Source organism: Lissotriton vulgaris, chromosome 3_1, assembly GCF_964263255.1.
Source record: "Lissotriton vulgaris chromosome 3_1, aLisVul1.2, whole genome shotgun sequence".
Taxonomy (NCBI): domain Eukaryota; kingdom Metazoa; phylum Chordata; class Amphibia; order Caudata; family Salamandridae; genus Lissotriton; species Lissotriton vulgaris.
The window spans coordinates 986,876,761-986,891,368 of NC_141689.1; the positions used below are offsets into that span (position 1 = coordinate 986,876,761).

Below are 14,608 nucleotides of genomic sequence, written 5' to 3' on the forward strand. Positions count from 1 at the left end.
TGCTAGTTCTTATTAAAAACTTTAAACATTCCTAATTCAGGTTCTATTGATTGGATTTGCCGTTTTAGTGTCAGATAATTTGTTAAAATGCAATCTATTTTCTAAATTAGTGTGTAGTTGGTCTTGTGTTTGTATTTTCACTTTATTACGGATTGGGTGCTGCATAAATACTTTACACATTTCCTTTCAGTTAAGTCTAACTGCTTTTTGTGTCAGGATACCCAGCATTAAGCACAGGTCAATTTAGTGATTTTTTTGTAGTTCACCCTGCCAGGGATTGCGACTGTTGCTTCACCAGGACTCACACCCCAGACAACCAGCAACCCAATTTCTCACAGTTCGATAATGAGCTTGCCGCCTCTTTCATACATATGGACAACACCACAGAAAAAGAGGCAGAGGAAAATAGTCACAAGGGAAACTAGAGTCTTGATTCTCTGATCATCTTGTTAAACATATGACATCAGTTAACCTGCATGACAAATGGCGCCAGAAACATGACCCCCCACTAAAAACCATATACAAAAGCATTTTTTTATGATAATAAACATATTATGGATCTCAACAGTGCCTGTGATTTCAAAATATTCTTATGTACAGGAGGGTTTTATTTGCTCCCTGCATGCTGAGGACAGAGTATTGAGTGACACAACAAGAACTGGGAAAGAAGGCATACATACCTTCTGTTCTATTTCTTACGGTGTCCCATCAGAGATTAGTATTATATTCTGACCTCTTTAATCTCTTTTTATTAATATAGTGATGGCACCCATGTTCTCAAGAGCTTTCAGGTTTATCTAGATGTCATCGCCAACATATTCCAACTCTGTGAGGGAGCTAAGGGATTGGATATGCAGCCACTCACCCTAATTGAATTTAAAAATGTCCACAATCACTGGGGGCAGAACCGACCTCAGAATGTCCATTTGCTAGAACCTTAGTTTGGAGCCATATTCAGAGCAAACAAATATCTAATTTGGAGCTTCAAATAGACAATTTGCCTTTAAAGGCACGCATGATGCCTATCAATGGTTTGTGTTTCTTATATTTATTTAATGTGACTCACGTTATGGTTGCTGCTCTGCTGGGATTATGGCAAATCCTTATACCAGATATTAAAATTCCATTATATGCAGAGAAGTTTGCAACTGGTCTCTTATGTCTCCCCTGCTGTTTAGGCCATTCCTCTCCTCTGCTATACAGCCTTAACTGGTCTCCAGTTTTAAAGAGGGCTTATTCCAAGGTCCAAATGGCCATCTTACATTGCTGATGAGTTTCCTAATTTTCTCAAGGATAACTTGCTGGTACACCCAGTTTCATTGTCACTGTTAAGCAAACATGGGCCTCATTGGAATTTCTCATTTCAGGAAGGATACTGAAGGGTAGTCATGCTTTCCATCTTTAGTTAGCATGTCTTCTTGACATTCACTTTGTTCCTAATTTTCTGTAAACAAATGAAAACATGGCTTTTTTGATTTGCAATGGTGTACTCCCTCAAAAGTCTCTAAACAGAACAGGGCCTGACTGGCATTGAACAACAACCCCATCAAATTTAAGACACTGGAGGGGTCTATAACACTTATCAAAGACTCCCTCTAAGGAAAGGCTTGCTATCACTCGTCCCAAGTGTCTATATATTCAAGTTTTAATAAAACATATCAATACATCACAAAAAAACCTGAAAATTCCAATAAGGTGCGTGAAAAGATTGTGAGAAAGGGAAGAAAGAACCTCATTGTAGTAACGCCAAGGGGGCTTGCTGGTTGGTACTCACTAGCACACCCACTTATCATCGCTTGCTTTCTTCCCATAAAGAAAGCGTGTGTATTTTTCATCATAAAGTTCTCAACAGTGAGGGAAAAGAAAGAAGACACAATGCATTTATACTTATTTATTCACAGTCAGTGCTGGTATCACTAAAGTGCCCACTGGTCCCCATGAGAAAAGAAAAGATGCAATTCCCAACTTTTGAAACGAGGTACTACTCACTAGCTAGACAAGGCTTTATTCAATGCTGTGTGCGTCCTCAATTAAAAAAAATTGTACATCTTAAAACATTTTTCAAATGGAGAAAACCAACATGTTTCGTTGCCACCTATTTGTGCAACTTCATCAGGGCTGCCGGGGTAACCAGTATCCACTCTCTTGACACTTTTCAAAATCGAGTGGTTGCGAGTGTTCCTCGTACCTGCAACACACTCTTCAAGGAGCACGAGCCAACCAGTCGCGTGTCCACCCAGTGAGTGCAAATGTTCACGTCACCGCTACCGGAACCTGCCAGTGTCCTGTTACTCCGTCCTGGTGCTCCTTCTGTGTTTATGTCCGCCTTCATAGTGCCTGGAAACTTTCTTTAGTCCGAGTATGCCATATGAATAGTCTCATCATCACCACCACCATGTACAAATACTATGACTGCAATGAGTACGTTTTGATGAATGAAGGGAAATGATAAATCTGACTGTACATCACAGGTTTAGCAAGAGCCTAATAATACTAAACAAATGTGGCAAGCACATTAACGTATAAAGCAAGGAGCTATAAAGCACTACAGAGCACCTGTGTTAGGAACTTGATTCAAGTGCCTAATGCAGTTGTGATACAATACATATTTTGCTCGCTTGAGCTCGGTGACAGCCTGGAACTGGGATACAGCACTGCCCGATTTCAGTGATGCAAGATCATTTATTTAGAAGTTGTGCACTGTACACTAACCACAGTCATGTCCATTTTGTCATTGTATAGTATATGATCTAGATGTCATACACTACTGTGAAAGATGAGTCAGCACTTTCTTAGGGTATTAAATATAAATCTATATATTTGAATTGTTTTATTAGGTTTAATAAGGGTTTATGAATAATAAACAAGGATAAACTAGTACTGATTTATAACAACCGTTTTATATCATTGAACTGTAAGACGAGCCACATGTATACCACCTAAACCTAGATTAAGCTTTACTTTCTTTGCTTTATTCCAACAGCAGCCCTTTTAAAACAGATAACCCAAACCACATTTCCCAAACAACCTCGGGAAATTAGTTATTAGAAAAAGAAATAAAGAAGGGACAACATATCCCTGAGTCCAAGAACCAATCACAATGCTGGGTCCACTGTATAGTCCCTCTTCCGCACCTAGCTCATCCTCTTTCTTTGCTGCTTGCAGCCAGAAGACAAAAATTAGCTCGTTTCCCTTCTCGTTTTTTTAACTTGATAAGACGTTTTCACCGCAGTCGCGGGCCGCGTTTTACCCCCCACGACGGCGTGACACGTTAGCTCTAGGTTATCTACTTTTACTGTATTATCATTAGTCATTGCCGGCATTGTGCATATGTGGTAATTATGAGCATTCTGCCGAATTCCTCTGTGCGTGTGGCAGCTCCGCGATGCGCGTCTAAGTGCCCTTTAGTTTTCTCACCTGATTGTCTGTGCGCTGTGTGCGGGCTGTCCAGTGTTTTTTCATTGCAGGTAACGGCTCGCGGGTCCGTTTACGGACCTATGCGAGACCGTGTTGCCCAGTCCCTGCAGCGAAGCGCGGCCTTCACCTCCGGCCTCTAGAGGGCATTGGAAGGCGCGCACTGCGCGTCTACGCCTCTGTGTCAACGACGCGCAGCATTTGGAATTTGTGTTTGTTTTTCCATTTCCGCCCATTGTCGACTGTTGCCTCCGCAAACCCTAGAGACAGACACCCTCATTAGAGGGTCTGTACACGTTTTTGGGCCCAAAAGAAATGACGCTCAGAGACTGATCTGTAGGTAGGTGTCTGTGTGGAAATCTTCTTGTCGCCCGGTGGGTGTATTTCGAATACCTTATTTGCAGGCTGAAGTCGGGCCTGCAGGGACACGTTCCTAAGGGGTTTTGATCAGGTCGGTTGGATACTGTAAGCAGGGTGTGTCCCAGAGGTTTCTGCCTCATATCTTTGGTCACTGAATTGGGGCGGTGCCCTGTGCTATTAGCTGGTCCCCAGCATTTTGAGTACAGGCTGTGGAGGTGGCCACTGGCAAATGTAAAGACTAGTGATCCAGTTGGCAGAGTCTGTATACTCTAATTATCATGTCTATTCAGGTCGACATGCAGTGGGTGGAGGATCCCCAAGCAAACCATCATGGGACGATGAGTGTTATACCGCAGTTGAAGCATCAATTTACAGGTCAGTTGCGGAAGTGATGGCACCCATGGAGGAACGTTTGGCTAAAAAAAAAAAAGAATGCGCTTGTGGAATCCACCAGCTTCCAAGCGACCTAACACAACACAAGGTGCGCAGGGTGGGGGACCCAATCCCAGCCAAGCGTCCCAAGGTGGACCAGGACGCTTTTGAGCGCTTGAGGAAGGCCTTCCTGGCGCAACCTCCCTGGGAGGCCCCCTTACACCCCACCCCTTCACCAACCCCCACTGACCCAGTTAGTCCATCCCAAGGGTTTGGGGATGACGCCCAGGGTGATACGGATGAGGAGCCTGGACCGTCTAGTCCATGGCAACGAGCGTGGGACTACTGTGCCTCAGGGGACGGGGACAGCTCGGCTATGTTGGGTCACAAATTAAATATGCAGCCCGATCATAAGAACAGACACCTTCCACGAAGGTCGCAGACCACGTGGCCAGTAGGATTCTTACCCCCATGTGGAAAGAAGCACGTAGTCTCCTTCGATCGGAGTGTGCGCGCCCCTTCCTAGGCAGAAAAGTTGCGCAGGCCCCAGAGTTAGACCCCAGAATGGAGACATTCTTGGCGAAATTCATTAAGGACCCCCAGAAGGGTATAGACCGATCCTGGAAGGCATGCCAGGACAAGCTTCTGAATGCCCTGGGGCACCTCACAATGATCCTCGACATGTCTGAGGATGCCAAAAGTTGGGGTGCCCTCATATCCCCAGACGCCCTGTCAGGTTAGGCACAACGTGACTTAGTCTTCTTGGGGTACGCCAACTGCGCGCTCTCGACAGAGCGGAGGAGGTCTTTCCTTATTAAGGTAGATTCAAAACTAGGAGATCTGGTCAACTCGGAAGCGGGGGTAGTTGCCCAGGGAGGTTTGTTTGGCGAACCCTTTATTAAGGAACTTGGCAAGTTTGTCAATTCTTTCACATCGCTTGATAAAGCGCAATCTTCCATCAAAAAGGTTTTTTCCTCCAGGGTTTTCCCTGGGGCCGGTCGAGGCAGGGGCCGCTCGAACGGCCAGGCCCCCCAGAATTCCAGGGGACAAGGCTCCAGGTGAGGGCAGTATCAGAACCAGAGCAGGTACAATACCTTCTACCCTTCCCTTGGGCGCAGATCCAGAGGTTGTGGCTTCAGAGGAGGTGACAAACCCTCTACCACCAGTAAGTGTCTCTACAGAGTCCCTGGTGCGAGTGGGCAGCCGGCTGGCCATCTTTGTGAGTGTCTGGGAGTCGGACACGTCTGACACTTGGGTGTTGCAAACTGTTCAAGGTTTTCAGACAGTTTTGTGGCAACCCTGATCAAACCGTACGACCCAGACCGATCCACTTTTCTTGGCAAGAGGAGGAACTGATCGTTGCGAAGGTTTCCGCACTTTTAGAGAAAGGGGCGATTTGCCGCGCGTCTTGCACCCGCAAGGTTTTCTCAGCAACGTGTTCTTAGTGGACAAGACGGGTGCGGGGCAGTGTCAGGTCTTGAACCTCCGCAAATTCAACGAATGGCTCATATAACGCCATTTCAAAATGGAGGGGGGTTCATCTTTTAAGAGACGTTCTGCATCGGGCGGACTGGATGGTCCGTTTAGATTTAAAAGATGCCTACTTGGCCATACCTATTTTTCCTTCTCAAAGACTATTCCTTCAGTTTTCTGGCGACAACAAGTCTACCAATTTGCCACTCTTCCTTTCGGGCTTTCCCCAACTCCTTGGTGCTTCACGAAGGTGCTCTGACCAGTCGTGAATTATCTCCGAGCGCAGGGAACGCATCTCATTGTGTATTTAGACGATATGCTTCTGTTGGCCCAAGATCCACATGTACTTCGGGATAAATTACAGCAGGCGGTCAGTCTCCTGGAGAATCTGGAGTTTGTGATAAACACCAAAAAAAAATCACTGTTCGTACAAGCTCAAAAGGTGACATTCTTCGGTTTGGTCTTAGACTCCTCAGCGGCAACCCTCAGCCTTCCGTCGTGAAAAGTGACCAAGATTTTTCACGAGTTACGTTGGACCTCGACCAAGCAAAGAGTTCCGCTTTGACAGCTTGCCCGCGTAGTGGAAATTCTGTCTGTGTCTATCCAAGCAATATTTCCGGGACCACTGCATGATCAGGCCTTGCAACGCCTCAAAGCAAAACATTTGCGGAAGGGACTACCTTACTCCCAATCCAGTTTCCCTGTCGGAGGAGGCACGGGAAGAGATTTATTGGTGGCTCTCTCACATGGAAGCCTGGAATAGGAGATCGATTTTCGGCTCTGCCCGAAACCTGGTCATAGAGTCAAACGCCAGCAGGTCAGGTTGGGGCGCCAGGTGTGGTGAGTTTTTCACAGTAGGATCATGGTTTCCACGGGAACCGACCCTGCATATCAACTGTCTGGAGCTGATGCCAGGGTCTTTCGCCATGCGGTGCTGGACCAAAGATTAGGTTCAGTCCTGTGTCCTGCTGAAAATGGACAATATATCAGCTGTTTGGTATATCAAACACCTGGGGGGCACCCGATAGAAGGTGCTGCCGGATCTCGCAACGAATCTATGACAATTTTGCCTGGAACATCAAATTTCAGTGACGGCAGAGGATCTTCCCGGAAGGGAGAATCAGGTGGCAGATTGGCAATCGCTCCACTTCACAGATTCCAGTCTGTGGAAGTTGCATCTCGACGTTTTTTCGATGGTGCAGGACATTTGGGGTCCTTTCTCAGTGGATCTTTTCGCCTCCAGACGGGACCATCAGGTTCCTTGGTTTTTCAGCTGGAGGCCAGATCCGTTAGCAGTAGCCACGGACGCCCCTGCAGGATTGGTTGCAGGAACAAGCATATGCATTCCCGCCGTTTGCGATGATCATCCGGGTGTCGGCCCAGATCAGATGACCATGATCGCAAGTGGTTCTCGTCACACCGATTTCGAGGTCGCAAGTTTGGTTTCCAGTTCTTCTGGAACTTTCTTGGGATTTTCCAATCTGACTCCCCCACTTTCCAGAGTTGCTTCTCATCCCGGATCAGGTTCCTCATCAGATGGTACTCAACCGATCCCTACGGCTCATGGAGTGGAGGATTACAGGAGTAGATGGTCTATCCCAGGCCTTTCGCAGTTCGCCGAGGGCCTCTGATCTAAAGCCTGGTCGGATAGTACTATCGATCAGCCTGACCCCGATGGTGTCGTTGGTGTGTGCGACTGGGTTGTGATCCCGTGGGTGCAGAGGTAGTCCAGATTTTGAATTTCCTGGCAAGTCTGGCCCAATAGGGTTTAGCTTATCGTTCAGTGAACACGTCACAATCCGCCATTTCAGCAGGCCACATCCCCGTGCAAGGGGCACCAGTTGGGGAACATCCTTTTGTTTGCCACCTCTTGCTGGGGCTCCGGTTGTCACTTCCCCCTGAACCACGCTACTCGGAATTGTGGGATAGAGTGCTCAAAATGTTTTTGTCTTGGCCATCTAATGAATTCTTGTACAAAAAGGAACTTTCTGCTAAGCTGCCTAATCTCCTGCAGGAGAGTGTCGGATGTAAGGGCCCTGGACATCACTGGCAGAGTTTTTTCTCCTTCTGGAACGTCTTTTACCATACGACGTCGAACCAAGTGTCGCACTAGGGTAATAGAGTACCCAGAGTTTCCAGATTAAATGTGTGTGTCTTGTAAATGTGTGTGTCTTGTAAAGCGCACTGCTACCCGGAGGCGTCCTGGCGCTATAGACCGCTGGGGAACCCGTCCTGGCTTTCCCTGTGAGATGTTTCCTCCTGGGTATATCCAAGGTGAAACCAGGCATCCCCAGCGTTTGTGGGGGGCCGTTGTGGAGATGAGGCAAGCTAATGCCCAGAGTTGCCGAGTGTGATCCCTGGTTAGAGTAGGCACCGAGGCGAGAATTATTGAGTCCGCTGACCCTGGTTCACGACCCTGCCGCGTCGGGGATTGAACCCTAGTCCCGGGCCGTCCTCTGCTTCCGGGTCTGCCGCCTCTAACCAGTGAGCCACACCACTCCACTCCACTCCCCCAAATAGTGTGTGGTCCGCTGCTTAAAAGCCTATGAGTACATGTCTTTGGAACTCAGACCACCCGGGGAGAGACATCTATTGATTGCCCTCCAGGAAACCTCACAAGGCAGTTTCATCTCTGACAATCGCACGATGGATGCAATAGGTCATGCTGGAAGTGGGCATTAGTCTGCGCCAGTTCGGAGCGCATTCAGCTCGGGAGCGATGGCTTCAAAGGCATTCGCGCTTGGAGCGATATTAGAGGACATAATGAATGCGGCTGATTGGTCCTCAGATTCAACCTTCAAAAGGTTTTATTTCAAGCCTATTATTGCTATGGTTCATTTGGTGGTAAGTAAGCTTTAAACTAGCATAATCGGAAGCCTCCGGTCCGGACATAGAATGAAAAATGTCCTAGCTATCGTAACGGAAAGTTTCAATTCTATTAAGGACTCAGGGGTGAGGATTATCCCACCGTCAACATCTTTCAGGAACATCCGCCCAATGGGAGTAAGTGCATTTTTTCTTTTGTCTTACATTGATGGAGGTAATTGCATGTATTGCAGTGCTTGGAATGTGATATGGATCAATGATTCTTGACTTATTTGATGAAAATGTGTTTCGAGTTTTAAGTTTTACTACCTTGTTAACTGGTATGCAAAGACATTGGTTTTGGACTCTGTTGGTTTTTATAGTCCCTAATGTTGTCTTTTGGTTCCAGGAGTCGATTCCGGGAAACAGGATGGCTAGAACAAGACAAAGGGCGTGACTCGCGCAAAGAAGGAGGATGATCTAAGCGAGGAAGGGGGAATATAAAGTGGACCCAGCGCGGTGATTGGTTCTTGGACTCAGATATGTTGTCCCTTCTTTAGTTTTTTTTCTAATAAACAATTTCCCGAGGTTGTTTTGGAAATGTGGTTTGGGTTATCCGATTTAGAATGGCTGCTGTCGGAATAAAAGCAAAGAAATTAAAGCATAATCCTCGCCCGAGTCCTTAATAGAATTTAAACTTTCTGTTATGATAGCTAGGAAATTTTTCATTATACAACAGCCACTAGATGAAAAAGTCAGGTTGAAAGAACCTATAACTAGGTTTGTATATAATTTTATTACATTTAATTTTGGCTAACCACAAACATAAAAATAATAAACACATGGCTGCTTGATGCATAACAACGTTCTTGAAAGATTTAGAGATTAAATCAGGAAGGAAGGAAGCACCTACCTTGTACAGACCAATGCCAGGATCAATAAGAAATGTCCGGGCAGATGTGGATGGCTGAGTGAGGGGCATGGTGGCTCTGACTGCATTTTTTCTTGGTGCATTCTTTGGGTGGGGACTGACATCACCTTTCTTCTTCTTCTTTAAAAAAGCAGGGGAGTCCTCTGATTGAGATCGAATCAGCAGCTGCACTATATCGTTAAGTCCAACATTGTAATCAAATAATGTGTGCCCATCTTCCAACTGTGAATAAAAAAAAAACAAAAAAAAGTGCGTGATATTTCTTACAGCAGTTATGTAAATAAACATTATGGCCTCAAGCCACATATACATTTAAAAAGGACCCCACTTTCCTACCCTTCCATACTATACCCTAAGACACATCCCAACTGGTGTCATGCGCTTCGTTCCCTGTGGCTAGGAGCTATGGGTCTGAAGGACAAGCCCACTAGGACACAAGACCTGTAGGCTACAGCTGAAAATTTGTTTCCGCCTCCCTGCTCTACAATTTTGTGTATTGCTTTTGGTTAGCCATGCACTGTTGAACCAACCAGTGGCGTCACCTCTAACCCTAACTGGGTCATTAGGTCAAGTATGGAAGGGACTTGCCAATGGCAATGTATATTTCTATCTGACGTGAAAAAAGAAAACAAAGCACAGCTACTCTTAGATATGCTGCTACCCCTTGTATCTTTGCAAATACAATTTTTACATTCATCACATAATTTCTATAAGTTCAGGAGTCTTTCTAGGGGTGAGTATGAGGTTCAGAGTGCATTACACACACCCGAGTCCTACCTGCAAGTCCCAGTTTGAGTCTGAATCACATTTATATTTTGTATATGCGTGAGCACAGCTGTACGTTGGTGCTCTGTAGGAGTCCTTTAAAAGAATGGTTCTCAAAGATTTGATAAGAGGACCTTATGGCCATGTAGAGAGGGGCGAGGTCTTGCTTAAAATTGTCTTCTCGCTTGCAAGTCACAGGGGTGTGAGCATTGTGTTGTCCTTCGAGGAGTCATGATCCTTTAGGTGGTTTGTCTTTAAGAGCACTTACATCTTGTCTAAGTTATATATTATCATGCTTCCAACATCTAATGTGTGCAAGTTCTTTTCAGCATTTGCCAGAGATGTTTTAATGAAAATAAACAAGTTAGATTGTCTGATTAACATGAAAATATAAAATCACGTTTCATGTGAGTCTTGTGTATGTTCTTAAAGACCATCATCTTACCCTTATAGAACCAGGTGAGAGGTTTTGGTTCACACATTTTTTAGAAAGAGGATAATAAAAAGATAATTAACATCGTTGTACAGCAAGCCAAGACGACATAGGTGCAAAACTTAAGATTTAGGTTTACTTTTGACAAATCCTTGATTCAAAGTAGTAGTTTTGATCCTTACATAACAGACAATAAAGATAGGAAATTAAGTGGATGGGAGGAAAAGAAAAAAAAGCATGCAAAGGCGAGAGTATAACCTTTTAAAGTTCTACCAGAATTTCTGAAGATAACATAGTGACTTCGTTGACAAATTAATAGTTCTAACTTTGGATAATAAACTGTTACAGATTGATGCAAGTATAGCCGTTACTTGTACCACGGGATTTCAAAGTGGATAACAGGCTTAAACTACAGATTGCCTTTTGAGAGTATGCATTATCAAGACCTTTGTTAATTTGTTTTAATACAATGTCAGTATCATGTTTGAAAACTTATCCCACACGACCGCATGGGAGTAGCATGTTTATGGGAACTGGAAATTGAAAATGGAGCAAGAACGAGAAGAAATAGGTATATTTTTCAGAGGAATAAAGACTGTTCTTGCCATGCATTCCTCCATTAAACGCCAGGCACTGATGCTTATTTGAAGAAATTATTCCGCATAATTTAAAGTGGTTGTTAATTATGTAAAGTCTGCTGGGCAACTGAGATGCAGGTCAACAGAAACAATCTTTAATGATAGCGTCACCCAGGGTTTCTGTGTAAACAATTTACTACAACAACGATAAACTTCACCCCTTTTATCCCCTGCCTCCTCCTCAAAACCAATTTGTGTTTCCTAGCAATTGGCCTACAAGTGCTAAACGTTTGTTGGGTTCAAATCGGGAGTCTGTCTGTCTCTCAATCTCTCTCTCTCTCTCTCTCTCTCTCTCTCTCTCTCTCCACGCCATCAGTTAAACGGCTACTCAACATTACAAGAAATGAGTGCTCTAGGGGGATTAGGACACCTGGGTATACACCCACATATACAACCTCTGGGAGACGATTGCTGGTAGGGGTTCTATAGGATTATCACCCATGGGTCCAGCCCATCTATTCAACTCCAAGTGATTGTTCCTCACAGCCCACCCACTGGACTCAAGGGGCCTATCACCCTGGGTGCAACCCACTAATACATCAACTAGGCAGATAGCCACCTCGGGTACAACTCACTTCCAGTTCCACAGGGAGAAGTCGCTCCTGACACAGAGGCCTGAGTTTAGGGGGGTGCAACCGGCGCAGCCCCACATGGCGTGACCTGGCAGGGGCAATGTTTTTACAATTACGTTATGGGTTTAAAAGCACCTGCTGCTGAGGTCCTTGTGTGGCCAAGAGTTTCAGGCAGCAATAAAAAATGTCAAGATAACTGTGACAATTAATGTTCCTGATGGACAGATAGGAGTTTGGTCAACTTGCAGTTTTGACTTATAAGGAAGAGCAGATGGTTAATATGCCTGCTGCAAAAAAAAAAATAAAGTGTACCATGCTGTTCACAGAACTGTATTTTATGTGCATAGCTTAGTGGGTTACTGCTTTTGTCACAATCCTTTTGTTACTTGCAGTTTATAAGTTACAATTTTAATACAGCACAGTAACCTATGAACTATCAGCAATGAGCCACATGCGAACTGCATGGTATAGGTCACAACGCTAGGTTGTTTGACAGTCTTTCATTATCCTAATGTTACTAAAAAGGGGTTGTTTGAGTAAAAAGGCACTGCTATTAGTAAAGCCAATGCAATCCACTGTGGTACTTTTTAAATCCTGGTTTGTGCTTTAACAGATCTAACACTCTTAATATATACTGCTTACTAGTATGGATGACATGAGATTGCTACACATTGTAATCCTCATTTCCTTCTGCGACAGTTCCAAAACATTGATTTACACATGTATGATTCATTGTCTGTGTGTAAAGACTTTGTGATGTAAAGGTACTCTGACATCCTGCATTTGTACCACCATAAAATAAATTAAATGTATGTGAGAGAAAGGCTATGGAGAGATAAGGGGCACTGTTTGAGGGTGGTAATGAAGGAATCAGTGGAAAAGGAGGTCATTGGGGAGGAGCCCAAAAACATTGTCGCACAAGGCAACACCAGGGCTAACGCCGGCCCTGCTGGATCCTGATCGCTCCTATTCAGACACAAGCATCAGAATCAACCCAATCTACTTCTATCACAAGACGAAGGGCATTAACTCTAGTATTTCTGAAGGGTTTTCACGTCACAATATGATGTAATGCACATCACATTATGATATATTTTGACTGTTGATTACTTGATAGTTTGTCTTCAAAGGGACAGGAATTAAATGTATCAAAGACCCTCCGGAACCTGGCTGGCAAACAGAGAGCAGACAGGCTGGTTTCACCAGCCCACCTAAGAAAACAAGTTACTTACCTGTAACTTCTGTTATCCAGTATTGGTATCTTTCATAGATTCACATGCTTAGAATCATCCCCCCCCCGACGAGGTGGGAGTCTCGCAGTACAATAAAACATATACATTACAGTCATATTAACATCACATTATACGCTACAGTAGATAGCAAGTCACTACATTAGCCTATCTTAGTCCTTTTGTAAAAAAGAACCATACTTGGAAACCAACCAATCAGGCAGCAGCACCCTCTTAGAACCTTCCCCGCAGAGAGGCAAACCCTCAGATTTTCGTTGCACAAGTGACAGCAGTATGCCATAATAAGGTAAGCCTCTCCGGGGAGGAGGTTGTGTCGCATCTGAATCAATGCAAGATACCAATACTGAATAACTGAAGTTACAGGTACGTAACTCATTTTCTTATCCAGTATTGGGGTATCTTTCATAGATTCACATGCTTAGAATCAGAGTAGCTAGCAGTAACGCATACATAGATGCATAGAGGATGGTGGGTATCATAAATAAAATCCAAAATCCACCACATCAAGCAGGCATATCTGTACTGAAATAAATAGTAAGCCAATCATATACGCAACTTTTGGTTAAGATTAATAGAGTTGTACAATAGCAGAAACAATAAATTCCCATCACAAGGCTTACCTTATCTAAAAAGGTTTTGTAGTACTGCTTGTCCAACTGCTGACTCAGCCTCTGTTGCCAGATCCAGGCAATAATGACATTGGCCACCTTGTTGCTGGTACTTCTGGTAACCTCCACGAAAGGTGTATGAGCCTCTGCCCCATGCTCCTCGAAAAGGAGTTTTTCTATACTGCAAGGTACCTAACGCCCTAGCAGTATCGGTGTCCTTTTTTATTTCTTGCAATGCCTCATCGTTGTGTTTACCAAATAATAAATCGCCGTCAAAGGGCATGTACAAAATCTTTGTTTGAACTTCAGGGCGAAAGTTAGTGGATTTCAGCCATCCTTGGCGTCCAAGGGAAGCTGCTCCTGCAAGCTGACGAAATCCCAGAGAAGCTATATCCATAGAGATATCAATGACTTCAGAAGCAGCTCTTTCGCCCTCCATGAGAATCTTTTTTGCTTCTATCTTCTTATCAGGCAGATACTCTATATAAGGTGAAATGTCCGACCATAATTGTTTATCATATCTACCTAAAATTGCTAAACAATTCATAGCTCGAACTGTTGTGCCTGCCATGGTGGTAAAGCGTTTGCTGAGGTCGTCAAGGCGCCTACCATCCTTATCAGGAGGAGCCGTTATCGGGGCAGAGGGATTCCGAGACTTCCTCTTCGCCGCCTGAGATATAACGGAGTCTGGTCTAGGGTGACCTGAGAGGCAGGCAGGGGCCTCTTCTGGCGCCTTGTATTTTTTGTTAATCCTAGGGAGGATCGCCGGAACTGAAAACGGAGTCTTCATTATCTGCATCCCTTCCTCTCAGATATGGTCAATTATTGGAATTGAGCAAGTTGATTTTCTGTTCTGGTCTTTCAAATTATACAGAAAACATTCAGTTTTTTGTACTGGCATTGACAGATGGAACCTAGAGGCCGCCCTTTCCATAATAGCATGAAAACCTCCGATGTCCTCAGGAGGGGAGTCAACAGTTTGGGGAA

At 44.6% G+C, this 14,608-nt stretch overlaps 1 protein-coding gene across 1 annotated transcript in view; it reads right to left on the bottom strand.

Annotated features, from left to right (window-relative positions):
* Window positions 1-14,608, bottom strand: part of UHRF2 (ubiquitin like with PHD and ring finger domains 2) — a 616,766-nt gene that overhangs the window by 554,227 nt on the left and 47,931 nt on the right. Inside the window, exon 2 of the mRNA XM_086961356.1 lies at window positions 9,338-9,577. Coding sequence (XP_086817482.1) covers window positions 9,338-9,577 — 240 coding nt within the window. The remainder of the gene's footprint in view (window positions 1-9,337; window positions 9,578-14,608) is intronic.